The sequence below is a fragment of the Panthera leo genome, chromosome B2 (assembly GCF_018350215.1).
Source record: "Panthera leo isolate Ple1 chromosome B2, P.leo_Ple1_pat1.1, whole genome shotgun sequence".
Classification (NCBI taxonomy): Eukaryota; Metazoa; Chordata; class Mammalia; order Carnivora; family Felidae; genus Panthera; species Panthera leo.
In genome coordinates, this window is record NC_056683.1 from 141,978,065 (window position 1) to 141,999,230 (window position 21,166).

General features: G+C 42.1%; 1 protein-coding gene across 12 annotated transcripts in view; it reads left to right on the top strand.

Annotated features, from left to right (window-relative positions):
• TULP4 (TUB like protein 4) overlaps nt 1–5,314 on the top strand; it is a 243,338-nt gene extending 238,024 nt beyond the window's left edge. For 11 of the 12 annotated variants that reach the window (XM_042940183.1, XM_042940178.1, XM_042940179.1 and 8 more), the window contains one exon: nt 503–5,314. In XM_042940183.1, coding sequence (XP_042796117.1) covers nt 503–619 — 117 coding nt within the window. In that variant the 3' untranslated portion in view covers nt 620–5,314. The remainder of the gene's footprint in view (nt 1–502) is intronic. The other variant, XR_006202924.1, reaches the window with a different exon arrangement.
• The last annotated feature ends 15,852 nt before the right edge of the window (nt 5,315–21,166 follow it).

Sequence of the window (21,166 nt, forward strand, 5' to 3'; positions counted from 1 at the left end):
AAATATCTGTATATGTATATGAAAAGCTACATAGTCACAGTGTGTGATCACAGTAAGTACTGAAATGACAAAGGAAAGCGAGCTCGAGAGACAGAGCATTGCGGGAAGGCGGTGGACTATGTTTGCCCCTCTCTGACCCGTGACATTTGATAATTACAATTGATGTTTCTCTCAACCTTCTGTTAGCCTGTAGATTCTTCTTCATACTTTTTCTTTCCCCTGTTTCCTTGGTGAGGAAGCCACTTCATTTGACCAGTGAGCTTTCCAGGCTCTGAATTTTTGCTTCATTATCTTCCCATTGTGTGTTTACCAGGTTCCCCCTTTGTTTCCGACAAACCCATAGTTAGCTCAGGAAGTTTGATCAGAGTCCCTCTCTGGGGGGACTACCTCCTGGACTGCGCTGTCGTCTTCCCTCAGGAGCCACACAGGCGGTTGTGCTGTTTCCCACCTTGTTTTCCTTTAATGTCTTTGCTTCTCTGCCCACCTCCCTCCCACCCCCCAGGTGATGCAGTTTGGAAGGATTGATGGCAATGCGTACATTCTGGACTTCCAGTACCCCTTCTCAGCTGTGCAGGCCTTTGCGGTTGCCCTGGCCAACGTGACTCAGCGCCTGAAATGAAGAGGCTGCTACGGGTGGGAAAGAGAGGCAGAGGAGCCTTTTCAGAGAGGTCTGATCGGCGATGCTCGAGGAGTCCCACGGGGCCCCGGGTGCCTGGGGACCAGAAGACAAGAGCAAAACTGGAAGAATCTGTCAGGCCCAGGAGAGGGGACTGACCTCTAATTGTTGTTGTTTGTTTGGGCTTTTATAATCCTTTGTTGTTTTTCTTTCTTCTTTCTTTTTAAACAAGAAGAGAATACGGAAGAGTGGTATCTGGAAGCAAAGCGTGCGAGGCACCTGGTGTTCTTTTCGGAAACATAGTTGCCGTGGTAATGTCCTACTGTGTCTGCTTCTGTCACCTGCCAGGACAAGGGGCCCTTCGGAAGGAAGGTAGACTGCCTTCCCGCCTGCTGTTCTTTCAGACTAGGGAGTGTGCATTATTTTTGTTCTCCACAACACCTACCTTTATTACTCCTCCTTATTGTAACCACTAGTGTGAAAACAAAAGACTTTTAAAAAGAACAACCCCGAATCCTGAAGGTACAGGTTCTCTTACGGGGCCATTCAGTTCACACATACAATGTTACTCCCCCAGAAGTGACTTGATTAATGAAGGGTGTTATGGCAAATGCACTGTGTTTGACTAATAGCAGTAGCCTTTGTCCAGCGGTGCTCTTACCAGCTCTGAATCCAGTTCGCTCACGATGATGTAGGAGGAAGGGACGGCAGGTGAGGAAGGAGCTTCTGCGCATGGACACCTGGGTGGTTTACACGGTGGGACTTGAAGGAGTACGAGGGCTGTGCTCCTCTCTGCACGATGTTTACGTTGAAGACTCTGCTAGTCGTGTAACGTGTCAGAATTCCGTGGGTTCTGTAACAATCATACAGTGTGCTTGCCTTCGGGAGAAGGTAAAAGACAAAATGGAAAGATCTGGCACATGGTTGGGAAGCAACTTTGTCACCTAGTGCACTGGTAAGTCACTAGATACCCACTTACTGAAAAACAACCTTCATCCCCTCCCCCATTTTATTGTTTAATCTGGAAAATGTGGCAGACGGCCTTCTCTTTCCCAGTAGATAAGTGTTCCACACTTTCTCACCTGAAAAATGCTGATGATACTCATTTGAAAGCACTCCTTTCCTCTTCTCGGCCACATTAAAGTTCACTTGACTAGAAATATTTTCTAATGGTTTAGAAATGTAACAAAATCTTAAGCAATCGACGGGGTATTGAAAGATGGAGGTATGGTCATCTCTTTGAAAAAAGTAACTAGGAGGGGGAAAAAAAGTTCTTTATTAACTGAATAGACTGTTTACTGAGGAGATAAACCACTGGGAACACATTATTAAAATTATAGTACTTAAGAGAGTTGGTTGATCTCACACACACACACACACACACACACACACACACACACACACACCCTGGAATATCTTTTCCTGCCACCACCTCCTTAGGGGACACTTTGGGCAGCCTTCAGCCCTGATGATAACAAAGCCCAGTTCATTGTTGTCAATCACTCGTACCTGTGATGTTGTTTAGGGCAGGAGCACAAGAGCTATGTACTGGCACAGGGCCCTCAATTTGGGTTTTGTTTGGAACAGACAAATGGAAGACACTACAGAAAAGTCTTTTGAAAATAATGTATTTTTACATTCCTTGTTTTGGTTTAAAAACTAGAAAAGAAACTGGCCCATTCCTTCCCCAGAGCAAGACGAAATCACTCACCATTTTCTCCAGACCTTGAAGGAGCACAGATGAGGACATCTCCCAGCCAACATCAGAGTTTTCCATCTTATATTTTAAAATATTGAGCCTGATTCTTGGTGGGTAAATTCTTGCAGAAAGAATTTAGCAACATATTCAAAATTATATAATTCTTTTATAGGTGTTTCTATAGCTTGGTAAGATGTTTCAGTGTTTATATTAGTTGTGCAATAATGGTTATGGCCTATTTCTAAAATAATTTAAATGCAGTTCCCCTGTTTTGTTGTCCAAGAGATAATTATTTATCTTGCTTTAATGGTGTTCTTAGGAATTATTTTGTGGCTATGTACTGGTGAGTTATGCTCATTTTATTTATTTAGAAAAGTAGTATGTTTGTAATGAGTTATTTGGTAGCAGTACATTTTGCTGCAAGAAATAAAGAGGATATGATAGAAGGGTTTTTTGCTGGACAATTTGTAACTTTTTCTAATTGGGAAAAAATTCCTATTCTTTAGAAGTAATTTTTTTTTCCATCCTGTGGTATTGATTATATACAGAGGAGTAGATTTCTTTAAGATGACATATCCTAAAATAATATTGTCCCTTTTTTTGAATGCTTTTAATTAAAAATAAAAGGTGCTATGAAATGAAAAGAGGAGACTAATTAGAAGAGTAGCAGAGGAAGGCATTATTGTCACTAAGTGTCCACTTTCCAGATTCTGATTGTTTTTTTGAGATACAAAGACCAAGAAAAGATATATTTCTGAACTTTTCTTACCAAAAGCAATTATAAGGGGAAGTCCTTGGAATAAAAATACAAAGATATTTGTGAAGAGGAAGTGAATATTTGTAGCAAATAATTGAACTTTCTAAATTCTTGACTCACTCCCCAAAAGGTCTCTTCTGCACATGGAGACACAGGCCTTGTCTTGCGGGTTTAGCATACCCAGGATTCGGCCCCTGAAGATGTAGCAGGGGTCTGGCTCTGTGCTCTGGCCCAGAGGAGGAACCCTGTCCTGCCAGCCACGCTTATGCAGACGTCTGCAGCGTAGGGAAAGTTAAGTCTTTCAGGTTAATGGTGATGGTTTCACTGATTGTAAAAATTGTTTTCATTCAGTCTCAATTTATTAAATACTACTAAAGTCAGTACTTTAAATGGAATTCTACCTACATACTTCGTGCTTATTAATATAGCAATTTATTAATATTAAGTTACCTCATTGAGTCTCTAAATTTAAAAACATTAGCCCAGGCAACTGTATGAAGAATCCATGCCTTTTCCAGGAAAGGAGTGTATTAAGAGACCTAAAAACGGATTTTAAATTTGTTCTGCCTCTAACCTTATCAAACCAAAGGCACAGATTTGGGTACAGTGTATCCACTGAATGTATATTCCAAGAAAAGTTGGTGCCAAGGAAGCAGGAAAATGTGAAGGCTCTAATGGCAGCAGAAGTCAGGATTTTACAGGTTGGTCTTTTCCCCCACGTTCATTGCTCCCTAGTTGAGTGTCCCATGAGGATGTGCAAAACAGCAGGCAGTCATCTTGACCCTGGGGTCAAGCCTGCTCTGCCACAGAGCTGGAGGGTGACCTTGGGCCTCCATTTGTCCATCTATAAAATGAAAGGAATGACCTGGACGAAATTCTAAAGTGTCCAGCTCTAACAGCCCGACGGTTCAAAATGTGACCGTGTCCTCATTCCACTTTACAAGCTTGGAAGGTGTGTTTCGAAATAATTCTTTTTACAGAGAAACATTTCTTTTCCGGCATCAATGAGCTATCTGGTGAATGTAAACCAGTGCATTTAAAATAATCTTTGGCAGGTTTACCTCTAGAAACAAATGCATTTGGAGTCATGTTCTTGTAAAATTGCACCAAAGCGCCAATTCTAAGTGAGACAGGATCCTCCCCATGAGTGTGCCCTGCTCAGTGGACACCCTTGTGAACAGCCCTAAAGTAAGTCACCATTTGCCCCCAAAAAGCCATAGTGTGGGTTGAAAAAAGAACAAAGGAGTATATGCCCGGGCTGGCTTGAGTTCTTGAGTGTGTTCAACCGTGTTACACTGTCTTCAAGTTGAAAAGGTTTTTTGGAAAGACCCCATCGTGTCCCTGCGCGGGCCATCTATCCCTTGGCCAAGTTTAATTGTGAACAAAGTGAGACAAAGTGTGTCAAAAATGCTTGAGTTCCTGGGATTTTGTAACAACACACAGCTCTGATCTCACCATTTGTGTATTTCCTTAGTTCCGGGGCTGATAAAACTCTTGAAGGGTTGTGGCTTATTTTGTTTTCATTTCTTTGGCTTTGTGCAATTTTCTTGTAACTTGTACCGATATTTTCTGTTTACAAGTTCTTTTAAACGGGAGGGGTAGGGTTCTAAGATCTTGTTGTTGTAGATAAATTTTTTTTCGTGTTGTAGAAAAGCATGGGTTATGCGTTTGACTGAAAAAGGCACTGTATTATTTACCAAAGGGGTATTGTTTTTGCATTTGTTAATAAATGCATTATTTTGGTACTGTAAATTTGGACATAATTTCTGAGTTTATTACTACTGGCATTTTCTTTGTCCTTTTTTTTTTTTTTTAAACTGTAAGTGCACGATGCAGGTGCACAGGTCCCAGACCAAACCAGACCACCAGCATGTTCTTATCCAGACCTTGGGAATAGCGCGCTGCTCTGTGCGTCTCAGTCCCTCCAATGTTGGTTTGTTTTTCAATTTCAGCATCCTGCTTTGTCTTACTTTCCAGGCAAGATTTGTTGAGATTCCCACTTGCATTTTAATGAGCTCACCCGTATTTGCCTTTCTTCTTATGTATTTGTGTATTAGATTGTGTGGGAGGTATTCTAGAAGGCATTAATGGTTTGCATTCAAAATGACGTGGTTTGTCCAAATTATTTTCTGTCTTTATTACTGAGATGGATTAATCTCCTTATTTTTTTCTTGATGATTTGAAATTGTAAAAGTTGTCCAGCTATTGCTTAATAAAATTTTGCAGATCAAAAAAAAAAAAATTACTTGTGTGCAGAATCAGGTGTGGGTCTTGAGTCCTCGGAGAAGAAATCACAGCTATCCATTGATGTGACCCACCAGCCCCACCAGCCAGTTGTTTCTTCAGTCCCTGGGTTACTGCCAGCTTTAAGTGGACACCATGGGGTCCTTATCATTGTTGCTGTTTTTGAGAGGTCAGAGGCTGTGCTATCTTCTTTTTTTTTTTTTAATGTTTATTTAATTTGAGAGACAGCACGAGTGGGGGAGGAACCGAGAGGGGGGGGGGGCGGATCCTAAGCAGGCTCCGCACTGTCAGCGCAGAGCCCAACACAGGGCTCAAACTCGCAAACCGTGAGATCATGACCTGAGCCAGATCAAGAGTCTGATGCTTAACCAACTGAGCTGCCCAGGCACCCCGCTGTGCTGTCTTCTTGAAGAGTTTGTTTTTCTTGTTTATTAAAGAGGACCCAATTCAGAATGCATCTGTCGTAGCATAACAAGATCAGAGATGTTACACTGACACTTTGTTATTTTGTAGGAAACGATAAAACCAGGTTTTGAGCAATTCCCCTCTCAGTTCTGCTATAACTGCTATTGTTTTAATTCCTGATGAGTTTTACTGCACCTCCCTGCTCTGCCCTGAAGCTCCCTCTGATCTCTCTGAGTGAGGCGGGGACTCGGGGGGTCATAGGATGCTATTCACATGCACATTTAGAGAGCTACCCTTTTGTTTTTTTCAGAAATAAAAATAGATGTGATCACTCAGGCTTTAGGAGACCACCAAAACCCACTACCTAACATTCCAATCACGCATTAAATATAAAAATAATCGTAGGACTATAAACCTGTGCTTGAAATAGCAGTAGTCACACAAGGCTAAATGACCTGAATTATGTCTAAGAATCAAAATATTTTATTGTGAAAGTTTGTGGGCTTCAAGTTAATATTCATTCTAGCTTCATTACTTAAACTAGGTAGCAAGGAGGCCTGGTTGAAAACAAACTCCCTCTTTCCCTCCCCTCAGAAAAACAAGGGACCAAACCCTGGACAGCGAGGCCGTGTCTGGATCTGCGCTAAGGACCCATGCATAGGATTGCCTTCACCACCAGCCCCATGTCAACTTTGGGGCCACTTGGTGGGAATCAGTGTCTCTAGAAGTGATTTATTTCTAAAGCCCTGGTAAGAAAATTTAGCAAATCCCTGCAGCTTATTTTGGAAAGGAGCATTCTTCTGTGTTTATCCTTGCATTCAATATTCTTTTCCTGGCCTCGATAAAAGCATAGGGGATCAGTTTAGCTCTCATACCCTAGCCCCAAAAACTCATTGCAGGGGAGAAATGACTGCCTCACGGAGACTGCATCCCACTGTACCAAGAATGCACAGCTAAATCTCCAAATTCCATTATAAAGTGGATATCTTTTGCCTTCCTGTCAGAAGAAAATTGAAGCACTGAAAGGTTGAAATCACTTCTGGATTCCATGGACAAAAACCAATTATGAAATAGAATCCAAGATTTCTGGGTCACATTAATGAATAGACCTAGTTTATTCCCAGCTTCTACACTGGTGTTTTGTGGTGATTTGCCTGCAATGAGCAAAGAGCTACTTACACCTAGTCTTCTGCAAAAAGAGGAGACACCGGTGGGCCGCCCTCACCCATCAGGCGGTGAGACTGACCTCCCAACAGCTGAGGGTGAGTGCTCATTTTCGAGCTGTCAGTCAGTTGCACACGCATCTCACAGGCTTGATCACTCACCCGGGCGTCACAAAGGAGCAGGTCTGTGTGGGTTCATTCCTCTACATATCATAGAAACATTCTGCTCAATGCACTAAAGGATATGAAGCCGCCATCCACGCAAAGAACAGGGTTGTTTCTTAAATCTGCTGCAAGGTCCTGTTGAGTTGACAGCTGCGAACAAGAGCAGGTGCTTCAGCGCAGAAGCGGGACTCCAGAAGGAAGATGGATGTCAGGTGTGAAAAATACTTTTACCTCATCCCTCCCGTTTCCTTTCTCTGGATCCCCTGCCTTCATGTCCCTTCCCTCTACAGGGAGTGGCTTCTCTGCTTTAGGTGACGTCAAAGCCACCCCTCTCGACAGATCTCTCCAGTGGGGATGGGAGCCATCAGTGCAGTTTCCAGACTTGTTCCTAGTTCATTGAATTTATTAGACTTCAGCCACCTCTCAGGACAGTGTCAAACACTTGGCGAAGAAAGCACTTTTTGCTGTACGAAATACAGGCTTTTCCCCCAAAGTGATGTAATCAGCAATTCTGATGTCCCATTTGCCATTTAGCTTCTGCTCTCTTCTGGACACTTTCTGAACAGTGCTTATGCAGCATTTTCTATGCGTGCATGACCTGTCACTCCCTCACCCCCAAACTAGATGGGGGGAGCTTGGATGATAAAGGCTGGCCCCATAGCAGTATCTCAAACTCCTAATTAGGTTGCCTTCTCAGTCATGCCAGCCACTTTCCACCACCTTCAACCACGAGGGTGTGGAGAGAACCCCCTACTTTCTCTCCCTACTTTTCTCCAAAATAGAAGCTGGCCAGTCCTGACAGCATTCCCCATCTTGCAGGGAACCAAGGGTCACCGTGCCTCCTTTTGGTTTGGCCTCCAGCTCATTCAAAATCTGTGGTTTCTCCTTTCTCACGAATTATTAACTCAGTGTCTCCTGCCTTCTCAACTGTCATCTTGAGGGCCTCCTACGAACCACCTATCAAAATCTTGCACTTCACCCAGTAGGGCATGCAGTCCCTGTAATTAAGAGGAGAAATCCCTTAGTCTCTGTTCTTTTGATATCTAGTATCATGGAACCAGGGCTCTACCAGTATTGCATTTTCTTCCCCCCGGCAAAAAGGCAACCAACCCAGACATCACAGTACTTGAGATGCAAACACATAGTGGACTCCTGTAAGGAGAAGGGAGTCCTGGAATTGTGGTTTCTTACCAGGGTGAAGTTCGGCAACTTTAAGTCATGAGTGAAAACTTTCCTCTGATGTGAAGAGACAGTCTCCACTCACTCCACTGGAATAACCAGCCCCAACCAAGACTTTATGTCCAGCCGTGTGGAAGAAAGTCTTCCCAGCACCACGTGGTTCATTTGATGACACTGGATCCCAAGCCAGTTGGGAAGGGAATTTGATTTACTGAACTGTCAGGATCTCTGCCCCATCTTAGGCCATGTGGCATTAGCCTTCCTTCTGTTCCCATCAGTGACACCCCAGTGGGTCTCACTGCTGCTTCCAGAGCGTCCCTCCCATGGGATGAGCTTAGAAACGTCTCTTCCAGGGCACCTGGGTGGCTCTGTTGGTTCAGCGGCTGACTGAATTTCAGCTCAGGTCATGATCTCATGGTTCATGAGATTGAGCCCCGTGTGGGGCTCTGTACTGACAGCCTGCTTAGCATTCTCTTTCTCTCTCCCTCTCTTTCTCTCTTCCCCTCCCCTACTCACCTTCTCTCTCACTCTCTCAAAATAAGTAAATAAACTTAAAAAAAATTCTATTTTCCAACACTCATACTCACAGCAGGTGATGAACTCCTGGGAGGTTTAGAGAGAGTGGGTACAACAGACTTCTAAGGGAGATCGGCCAAGTTTCTCCATAAGCAGTTCCCAGATGGTGATGTCCCCAGGAAACCATTAGACCACACCACATTCCAAAGACCTGCTTGGTTCCTGGCCTGTGGCTCACTGGGTGGATTTTGCCCCCAGCAGCCAGAAGCCGTGAAGGTGAAGCTCCTAGTCCTGACGAGACCTGCCCTTCCAGGAAAACTTCCTGGAAACGTGCCCTTCCAGGAAAATGAATGCCACACCAGAACCCAGGACAAGGCTGTGTACTGTCCTGGACGGGTGCTCTCAGTTCCCTTTCTTCTTTGCAGTCAGTTTTCCGTGAGGGATGTGATGCTCCAAAGACATGTACCCATCTTGTCCGGACCCATGATTTGGACATCAGGTCAACCTAGAGGAAGTGAAAAGAAACTTCATCAAAATTTTTAAAAAGGCCAAATTTCCAGTTCACCTGACTTTTCATCAGACACCCTGAGCAGCCAGCAAGAAAGACCTGCCTGGACATGGAGGAAAATGGTATGGGGGCAGGACAGTCACTGACAGAGTGGTTAAAAAGGGATCTGGTTAAAGAGAAGTAGAAAGGACAATAACCTCAGAATTTTCCATACCAGCTCACAGCTATATGGTTAACTAATCTTTGACAAAGCAGAAAAGAATATCCAATGGAAAAAAGAGAGTCTTTTCAACAAATGGTGTTGGGAAAATTGAGCAGCAGCATTAGAAACAATGAAGCTGGACCACTTTTATACACAAAAATAACTTCAAAATCCATGAAAAACCTGTGACACAGAAAACCACCAAAATCCCAGAGAACAGCACAGGCAGCAACATCCTACTAGACGTGTCACCGGAGGCAAGGGAAACAAAAGCAAAAATCAACTACTGGGACTTCATCAAGATAAAAAGCTTCTGCACGGCGAAGGAAGCAATCAACAAAACTAAAAGGCAACCGATGCAATGGGAGAAGATATTTACAAACGACGTATCTGATAGAGTTAATATCCAAAATATATAAAGAACGTATCAAAGTCAACACCCAGAAAACAAATATTCCAGTTAGGAAATGGGCAGAAGAATGAATAGACACTTTTCCAAAGAAGACATCTAGATGGCTAATAGATGCTCCACATCACTCATCATCAGGGAAATACAAATCAAAACCCTAACAAGATACCACCTCACACCTGTCAGAATGGCTAAAATTAACAACACAAGAAACAACAGGTGTTGCCGAGGATACAGAGAAAGGGAAGGCCTCTTGCACTGTTGGTGGGAACGCAAACTCATGCAGCCACTCTAGAGAACAGTATGGAGGTTCCTCAAAAACTAAAAATAAATCTACCCTATGATCCATCAATTGCAATACTGGGTATTTACCCAAAGAATACAAAAATAGAGATTTGAAAGGGTACATGCACCCAATGTTTAGAGCAGCATTATCAACAATAGCCAAAAAATGGAAAGAGCCTAAATGCCCATCAATTGATGAATGGATAAAGAAGATGTGGTGTGCTCTGCTCACACACACACACACACACACACACACACACACACACACCACATGCGCCACGCACACACACACAATGGAATATTAGCCATCAAAAAGAATGAAATCTTGCCATTTGCAATGACATGGATGGATCTAGAGTATATTAAGCAAAGTGAAATAAGTCAGAGAAAGACAGATACCATGATTTCACTCACGTGTGGAATTTAAGAAACAAAACAGATGAAAATATGGGAGGGAGGAAAAAAAGAGGGAAACAAACCATAAGAGACTCTTAACGGTATAGAACAAACCGAGGGTTGATAAAGGGAGGCGGGTGGGGGATGGGCTAAATGGGTGATGAGTATTAAGGAGGGCACTTGTGATGAGCACTGGGTGTTGTATGTAAGTGATGAATCACTGAATTCTACTCCTGAAACCAACATTGCACTGTATGTTAACTAATTAAAATTTAAATGAAAATTTGAAAAGAAAAAAGTCATTATTGCTGTTCATCATAAATTTATACAATGTTATATGTCAATTATATTTCAATAAAGCCAAAAAAATTAAAAAATAAATAAAAAATAAAAAGAATTTTCCACATAAGCCACCCTCCTAAGGGAAAGAGAGAGTTGATCTCTGAACCTCCCACATGGGCCAGACAGACAGCTGCATGAGGGAGCGGGACCTGGCCCAAACTGTCCTGTCCAGAGGTCTCCTGTAGGCCACCTTATGCTGTGAAGTGTTCCAGACTCCCCCCTCCTCCCCATAGAAGTGGTAAAGTGCTCTGCCACGGGCTGGTCTCCCAAATATTTCAGCCCCCTCAGCCCTGGTGCCTGGTGTGTGCCTGACAATCTCCATTGAGTGGTGCTCCCTGCTGGTCAACTTCCAACGGGTTACAAGTAAAGGAAAGGGGCAAACCAACAGGGTTTACGTGTTAATACCCAGGCATTTTTCTTGGAAATGGTTTTGATTTTGTTAAACTGCTGAAATATGAATCTCCTTAACAAACAATGCTGTACACACAATCGGTCTATGTGTGTCCTTAGAGGACAGGGTTATAACTGAGACCAGGCTTGAATGGACAGCCTTGGGAAAGGCTGGGTCACAGTTACTCACTATCATCCAGTAGTGACAACACTCCATGAACCGTGTGAAAAGGATTTTAGATCTGTGAGAATAGCTGGATGGGTGAGTCACTGGCTAGGGCATCATGGAGAAGGCAGGATGATGTAGTATGAAAGCTGGGATCAGGGAGCATGTCATAGGTTCATCACCCAAATTGTGTGACCTTCACAGGTCACTCAACTCTGGGCTTCATTTTGCTTAACTACAAAATGAGATTGGACTAAATTAAAATTTCCCAAGGTATAGTCCACATTTCCCCAGTAGCTGCACACACTGATTAAGTAAGACAGGCTTTCTTTACTTCAGTGTGCTAACATGTTGTACGTAGTGACCACCAAGGGGAAGAAATACAATGCATTGTTTCCCAAGCTTTTATGCCTTTGGAATCCTATTTTAAGGGAGCATCTTAAAGGACCAATGGCCCAAGGAATGAATAGGCTTTGGTAAATTGGACTGATGCTCTCCAAATTCTTTACAATTTCAGAATTATGTGTGTATGAATTTTATGCAAACTTAAAGCAGATTTCTGCCCTCTCTCTTCTGCTAGAATAAAAGATCTACTTTGCTTCTGCTCAAGTAGGTAAGAGAGACCAGACCCTTGCTTGAGTCTGAAGTATGTTTGCCAAACTGCAAAGGTGTAATGTTATTTTGTTTTTACAGTGTACTTTCTCCCAAAGCCCAGCTGATGGCTGAAACAGAAATGAGCTCTTGTCCACTGGGACCAACCAAAATGCAAACATTTACCTTGTTCAATTTGCAATTCTAACTAACGCAAATACAGTCTTTATAAGACAACAGATTGGGGACGTCAAACTCACTCTGCCCTAGCTCACCTTCTGTTCCTAAGTAATACTTTAAGTTTCTGCCTCCCATTTAATTGGGGGTTCTAGACCTCTTTCACTCAATTTAGAGAAGAGAACTACTTAAGGTCAACCAAGCATTCATGTGAATTGAAGCCAGTGGATTACGCTGGGTACCATGCTGAAGTCTGTGCTTTCCAGGGATTAGGAGTCCATACACAGACATGTGGTCATAAATAAAACTCCAACTGGCTGGGTAGGTGATTTATAAAAGTCTAGAAGAGTCTTCTGAGCTCTTGCAAAAAAAAAAAAAAAAGACTTCTTGCCATTTCAGTAGCCAAAAATAGCCAAGGGCTAAGAATATTCATTTGGCCTAAAAGATAGCAAATGATATCCCCTGGGAGCCCCTAAGAGATGGCAGTCACCGAGGAGGCTACCTAAGTGGACTGGAGACTAGGCCTCACTGTGTTTTCCTTGGAGGCTCCCGAGCCCCTGGTGAGGGCCTTCCTGGGAGAGGCCACTAGAGAGACGCTAAATTGTGCCCATGGGTTCCAGGGAGACAGCCCAGGCAGGGGTCGGGGCTGCCTCAAGATGATCTGGAGGTTCTTTTTTCACTGTTGTGGAAATAAAGATCAACCATCCAAAGAAAAGCCAACACTATTTGTTCAGTGCTTGATATAACAAGGGAGTCAGCTACTATCACTTGTGTTTTGGCAAAGATTCAAAGGCAGGCAGGGTGGGAAGCTTCTTAGGGAAGAAAGGAATGGCTTCAGGTGCTTGGTGATGGAGGCTGTGGGCACAGGGAAGCTGGAGGCAACTAACTAGGGGCGGGGCACCCGTGTGATTGCTTAGGGGTATGTGTTTGGCGTTTCTTGGCTGCTTCTAAATTGGAAACAGAGACAAAAATTAGAGTTGCTGTTAGTTATTAATTAAGTCCTGGCCATCTGGGGCCAATTATTACAGAGGGGCCAATTATTACAGAGGGGCCAATTATTACTGTTTGACTTCCTGAACCGTTACTGGAGATAGCAGTCTGACTTCAACCAAGCTTGCTTCCTGGGATGATTCCTGTAGATTGTAAGGCACTTTTTATATATGGTCTGGCCACTGTCCATTTATTGATTCAGTCTCTCAGTTTAAATAAGCAAATTTCTAATTCTCTTGAATTTTATCATTTTATCATAATGAAACAAACTTACTCCAGTGAACAATAAATTAATTGACATTAGTAAGATTGTCTTACAATTGCATAATTATACTTTTAATCTGTTTTTAAGGTTTATTTTTGAGAGAAGGAACAGAGCATGAGCAGGGGAGGGGCAGAGAAAGAGGGAGACACAGAATCCAAAGCAGGCTCCAGGCTCTGAGCTGTCAGCACAGACCCCAACATGGGGCTCAAACTCATGAACCGCGAGATCATGACCTGAGCCGAAGCCAGATGCTTAATTGACTGAGCCACCCAGGCAGCCGTGTGTAATTATACTTTTAAATATACAAAAGGTAAGAAATGCTGCCCATAAATCGTGCATCCTTCCCCAGTTTCTAATTTGAATTTGCAAAAATGGAGAAGGCACATGGAACTATGTATAGTTTCAAAAACAAGAGTAAAGGGGGGGGGGGTGCGCCTGGGTGGCTTAGTCAGTTAGGCATCTGGCTTTGGTCAGGTCATGATCTCATGGTTCATGAGTTTGAGCCCCACGTCAGGCTCTGTGCTAATAACTTGGAGCCTGGAGCCTGCTTCAGATTCTGTCTCCCTCTTTCTCTGCCCCTCCCCTGCCCATGCTCTGTTTTCTCTCTCTCTCTCTCTCTCTCTCTCAAACATTTAAAAAAATAAAATTAAAAAAAAAAAAAAACAAGAAACAAGAGTAAAGGCAAAACATGTGAGGAAACACTAGAGGCGATATAAGAAAGATAATGAAGAAATACTCTGTAGATCATGTTCTAGCTACATTAACATTTTATCATAAACCCCATTTTTTAAAATTTAACTTTATTTTTTATTTTTTTAAATTTACATCCAAATTAGTATATAGTGAAGCAATGATTTCAGGAGATTCCTTAATGCCCCTTACCCATTTAGCCCATCCCCACTCCCACAACCCCTCCAGCAACCCTCAGTTTGTTCTCCATATTTATGAGTCTCTTCTGTTTTGTCCCCTCCCTGTTTTTATATTATTTTTGTTTCCCTTCCCTTATGCTCATCTGTTTTGTCTCTTAAAGTCCTCATATGAGTGAAGTCATATGATTTTTGTCTTTCTGTGACTAATTTCACTTAGCACAATACCCTCCAGTTCCATCCACATAGTTGCAAATGGCAAGATTTCATTCTTTTTGATTGCTGAGTAATACTCTATTGTATATATATCCCACATCTTCTTTATCCATTCATCCATCGATGGACATTTGGGATCTTTCCATATTTGGCTATTGTTGATAGTGCTGCTATAAACATGGGGGTGCATGTGTCCCTTCAAATCAGCACACCTGTATCCCTTGGATAAATGCCTAGTAGTGCAATTGCTGGGTCATAGGATAGTTCTATTTTTAGTTTTTTGAGGAACCTCCATCCTGTTTTCCAGAGTGGCTTGCATCCCCACCAACAATGCAAAAGAGATCCCCTTTCTCCATATCCTCGCCAACATCTGTTGTTGCCTGAGTTGTTAATGTTAGCCATTCTGACAGGTGTGAGGTGGTATCTCATTGTGGTTTTGATTTGTATTTCCCTGATGATGAGTGACATTGAGCATTTTTTCATGTGTCGGTTGGCCATCTGGATGTCTTCTTTGGAGAAGTGTCTATTCATGTCTTTTGCCCATTTCTTCACTGGATTATTTGTTTTTTGGGTGTTGAGTTTGATAAGTTGTTTATAGATTTTGGATACTAACCCTTTATCTGATATGTCATTTGCAAATATCTTCTCCCATTCTGTCGGTTGCCTTTTAGTTTTGCTGATCATTTCCTTCTCTGTGCAGAAGCTTTTTATTTTGATGAGGTCCCAGTAGTTCATTTTTGCTTTTGTTTCCCTTGCCTCCGGAGACGTGTTGAGTAAGAAGTTGCTGCGGCCAAGATCAAAGAGGTTTTTGCCTGATTTCTCCTCAAGGATTTTGATGGCTTCCTGTCTTACATTGAGGTCTTTCATCCACTTTGAGTTTATTTTTGTGTATGGTGTAAGAAAGTGGTCCAGGTTCATTCTTCTGCATGTCGCTGTCCAGTTTTCCCAGCACCACTTGCTGAAGAGACTGTCTTTATTCCATTGGATATTGTTTCCTGCTTTGTCAGAGATTAGTTGCCCATATGTTTGTGGGTCCATTTCTGGGTTCTCTATTCTATTTCATTCATTTGAGTGTCTGTTCTTGTGCCAGTACCATACTGTCTTGATGATTACAGCTTTGTAGTATAGCTTGAAGTCTGGGATTGTGATGCCTCCTGCTTTGGTTTTCTTTTTCAAGATTGCTTTGGCTATTCGGAGTCTTTTCTGGTTCCATACAAATTTTAGGATTATTTGTTCTAGCTCTGTGAAGAATGCTGGTGTTACTTTGATAGGGATTGCATTGAATATGTAGATTGCTTTGGGTAGTATTGACATTTTAACAGTATTTTTTCTTCCTATCCAGGAGCATGGAATCTTTTTCCATTTCTTTGTGTCTTCTTCAATTTCTTTCATCAGCTTTCTATAGTTTTCCGTGTATAGATTTTTCACCTCTTTGGTTAGATTTATTCCTAGGTATTTTATGGTTTTTTTGCGCAACTGTAAATGGGATCGATTCCTTGATTTCTCTTTCTGTCACTTCATTGTTGGTGTATAAGAATGCAACCGATTTCTGTGCATTGATTTTATATCCTGCAACTTTGCTGAATTCATGAATCAGTTCTGGCAGTTTTTTTTGGTGGGATCTTTTGGGTTTTCCATATAGAGTATCATGTCATCTGCGAAGAGTGAAAGTTTGACCTCCTCCTGGCCAATTTGGATGCCTTTTATTTCTTTGTGCTGTCTGATTGCAGAGGCTGAGACTTCCAATACTATGTTGAATAACACTGGTGAGAGTGGACATCCCTGTCTTGTTCCTGACCTTAGGGGGAAAGCTCTCAGTTTTTCCCCATTGAGGATGATATTAGCATTGGGTCCCTTGTATATGGCTTTTATCATCTCGAGGTATGATCCTTCTATCCCTACTTTCTTGAGGGTTTTTATCAAGAAAGGATTCTGTATTTTGTCAAATGCTTTCTCTGCATCTATTGAGAGGATTATATGGTTCTTGTCCTTTCTTTTATTGATGTGATGAATCACGTTAATTGTTTTGCGGATATTGAACCAGCCCTGCATCCCAGGTATAAATCCCACTTGGTCGTGGTGAATAATTTTTTTAATGTATTGTTGGATCCGGTTGGCTAATATTCGCTTAGGATTTTTGCATCCATGTTCATCAGGGAAATTGGTCTATAGTTCTCCTTTTTGGTGGGCTCTCTGTCTGGTTTTGGAATCAGGGTAATGCTGGCTTCATAGAAAGAGTTTGGAAGTTTTCCTTCCATTTCTATTTTTTGGAACAGTTTCAAGAGAATAGGTGTTAACTCTTCCTTAAATGTTTGGTAGAATTCCCCTGGAAAGCCATCTGGCCCTGGACTCTTGTTTTTTGGCAGATTTTTTATTACTAATTCGATTTCCTTACTGGTTATGGGTCTGTTCAAATTTTCTATATCTTCCTGTTTCAGTTTTGGTACTGTATATGTTTCTAGGAATTTGTCCATTTCTTCCAAATTGCCCATTTTATTGGCATATAATTGCTTATAATATTCTCGTATTATTGTATTTATTTCTGTTGTGTTGGTTGTGATTTCTCCTCTTTCATTCTTGATTTTGCTTATTTGGGTCCTTTCCTTTTTCTTCTTGATCAAACTGGCTAGTGGTTTATCAATTTTATTAATTCTTTCAAAGAACCAGCTTCTGGTTTCATTGATCTGTTCTGGTTTTTTTGGTTTCGATAGCATTAATTTCTGCTCTAATCTTTATTATTTCCTGTCTTCTGCTGGTTTTGGGTTTTAATTGCTATTCTTTTTCCAGCTCCTTAAGGCATAAGTTTAGGTTGTGTATCTGAGATCTTTCTTCCTTCTTTTGGAAGGCCTGGATTGCTCATAAACCCCATTTTAATTTTACTGCCTGAGTTTACCCCCAAGGGACATAAAAACTACCTGCAATGCTCACAGTGAGTTCTTGAAAGCTTTAAAACTTCTGTGGCAGAGTTGGAACAATGATTCTCTTCACTGATAGAGCTTAGTTCAGGGAAATCATGCTCACCCCATAATAAGGCTGTGCTGTGACCAGGCTGCTTGCTTTTGAAATATTTAAATAAAAATGTTCCCACATCTAAACAGTAATACCATCTTGAGGAGGAAAATGGATTCTGAATCCCACTGGAGGGGAAGGGATGGAGGCAGAGCAACTTTGAGAGAGTTTAGCATCACGTGACTATTAAAGGCAACCTGTTTCCAGAAGTTCATCGAACATCTAATTCTCTACGGATCCAGTCACTGCACCTGCAAGCATCTCAGTAGAAGAGGTGGTGAGTGTAAAATGTAAATGGCAGCTTTATCAGAACTCTGACTTTTCTGTGCTCCCTTTTAAGTAATTCAACCTGCCCATGTCCTTGCTGTGGGGTCAACATAGTTTTCTCTGCCTCTCTGAGAGACCTCATAGCAGTGGTCTCTGTTGTTTGGCTATTGTCTTTTTCTCAAGTTACCCTCCTTATGAGAACAATACTTTCAGCTAACGGGTAAATGCAACGGGTCCTGGTAATGTGTTTAGCAACCAGCTCTCTAGAAACAAAACCCTGAATGCATGAATATATATACATAGGCATATAAATTGTAATAAATCATAAATTGTAGTGGTGTGAAGGTTGTGTAGCTCACAATTACAAATAATAAAATAAGCAATGCTCTTTGTTATGATGTCATGTAGCCAGTTAATTCTCACAGAGTGCTTTTGTTGATTTTTGCTGAACGCTTGTATCCATAGCCTATCTATGGTTGCAGTTGGCAAACAAGTGTAGTTCTGACATAAATGGTGGTTGATATTTCCATTTCCATTTATGAACAAAAGTGAAACAACAAAGATGTGTGTTCCGTGAAATGTCAGAACTGTATTCAGACATTAATGACATGAGCAATTTCTTTGCTAAGTTGAATAATAGTTTTCAAATATTTGAAGAAAATTTCCTCAATTTTTTATGCTATTTACAATGAAAATAATATTCAATTTAAACTGCATTTTAACATTGTCTCCATCACGTTCTTAAGTCTAGAGCCTAGACTTGAAACAATAAAACTAAATCGGCCCTTTATTAACGGCTCTAACTGATTTCCATGGTGTAAATATTCCCACTGGAGCCAATGTCAAGCAACCTACAAATGCCACTGAAAGAGGAGTTGGAAAGAGATACAAGGTAAGTAGCAATTTAATGTTTCCTAATGACTGTTTAACAATCCACTCTCAACATTCCTGAAAATTTAACCATTTAGCTGACTCCAGCCCATCCCTGGTTGCGTGTGCTGTTTTCAGAATGCAAATTAGCCCAGGTTCAGATAGGATGAAAATGAGGGGATCATTTAATCCAAGCAGGTGAAGTGCTTCATCCACAGTTACTCAGCTGGCAGGTTCAGGACAGAGATGTTTCTATTGTCCTTCCATTAACAGGCAAATATTTAAGGGGTGCCTCCTACTTACCAGCCACTATAACGCTTGTGGAGACAGGTAATCCCATGGCGAATGGAGCGGGCGCAGCCCTGCCCCACAGAGTATATGGTCCCAGCCAGTTCTTTGTCTATTAGACTCTGCCGAATCCCCTTCTGTCCCCAGCCGACTCATTCTGGTGTTCCGGAGCCTGATGCAGGGCTCACGACTGTGCCAGTGAGAAGCCAGCCGTGACGGCTCCCTCACCTTCCTTTTCCATAGCAGTGCACCACTATGTCCCGCCATTTCTCCCCCTACTCTCCTCGCCTACTGCTTCCCTAACCCCAGTATAAGTCCCCATCGCCTCTTACCTAGCCTCCTAACCAATCTTCCTACTCCCTATTACCCCAGGCCACTCTCCATCCAGCAACCAGAGTGGTTTTCTTTTCCTTTCTTTATTTTTTAAAAGTATTTTATTTTGTTTTTAAGTAATCTCCACACCCAGCACAGGGCTTGAACCCCCAACCTCGAGATCAAGAGTTGCATGCTCTACTGACTGAACCAGCCAGGCACCCCTAGAGTAGTTTTCTTAATTTAAAAACAAACAAATAAAAAACCAAACCCGAACAAGAACTTGTGTTGAGCTCAAGCTCAAAATCCTTTAGTGGCAGTCAAGCCTGGTAATGAGACCCTTCACCTCCAGCCTGCATGGTTGCACTGCTCACTAACTGGGTGGTTTGGGGCAAGATTACATAGCAACTCTGTGTATATTTCCCCAGCCGCAAAAAGAGAATAAGATGGTGGTGCATTGAATAGAGTAGTCTTGAGGATTAGATGAGTTAGCATATGTGAAGTGCTGAGAACAGTGCATCATTATCCCGAGTCTCATTGTTATCATTAGGGTAAAGACCGAACCCCTTACCTGCTCCTGCCTACTCTTCCAGCCTCAGCTCAACACTTGCCCCCCCCCCCCGTCTCTGTGTTCCAGACCTCTGCTCTTCTCTGTAAAGTCCTCACCAACTGGCCCTTCTCCAAGCTCCTCTTGCTTTTACCTTTAACTCCACTCCTCCTTCAGAGCTCCTTCAAAACCATGCCTGCAGAAAAGACTTCCCTCACCCCAGTCTATATCAAAATTTTTGCTACATTCCTTTGGACCACATCTCCCATTGTGTACTCAGGCATTCATTAGGATGACTATATAACATTTCATGTCCTGCCTGTGGACTCCATGAGCGTGCCCAGGGCCCTGTAGAGTGCCTGGAACATGGTAAGTACCAGTATATATAAAGTATAATAAATAGGGCTTATCTAACACCCATCAGAGAGACCACTTGTCATAAGAATGTCTCATTCAGCGAAATTCCAGTAGGAATTAGAAAGTTTAGCTGTATGGCTGGATTTGGCATGAATTCTTTCACACGGTTACCCCCTTTTCCCCACACTGCCAAGAGCTCTGCTTAATTTCTGCCAAGTGCTTGGTCATGGCAGGAAAAGAACAAGGATAATATCAAGACTTTGGGGCCTTGCCAAAGTATTTTACCCTACAGGATTCCTAGCTGTTGAGAGCAAGCTTGACTTCCCAAGGCCATTCCTAACAGTTCCAGTGGTTAAGTAATTACCACAAACACTTTCTAAGCACCCATTCATTGGATACAGGAAATCATAGCAGGTGGCTCCCAGCACCTTGACTGCGTTCTTCCAGAAAAGACTGAACTGGGTCCACTTTCCAAAGGAGATCCTGGAAACCATGGAGTTTGAACTCACTAAGATTGAGCAATTCTTCACGTATCGGCACCTAACATAGTGGCCTCAGCATATTTTGCTTACACATTTTACATCCTTATCTAGAGAAACATACTAAAGTATTGAAGTAAAATGCTCTATCTGGGATTTGCTTTAAGATCCCAACAACAAAACGGCAGGGGAAATAGATGAAACAAGAATGGCAGCGTGTTGATAACTGGAGGCAGGTGAGGGGTGATGTATACTTGGACAAGGAGGGAGCAAAAATGGGTGAAAGCTTCTGTAATGAAACTTTTCTAAAAGCCTCAGAATATATAAAGCAAAACTTGATAGAACTATAGGAATCCATCGACAGATCCACCATTGTGGCGGGAGTTTACAGCATAATTCTTTCACTTATAGATCAAACTAACAACCAAAAGCTAAATTTCATAGATATAAATAAAACTTGGCACTCAACAACTAGAGAATACAAAATCTT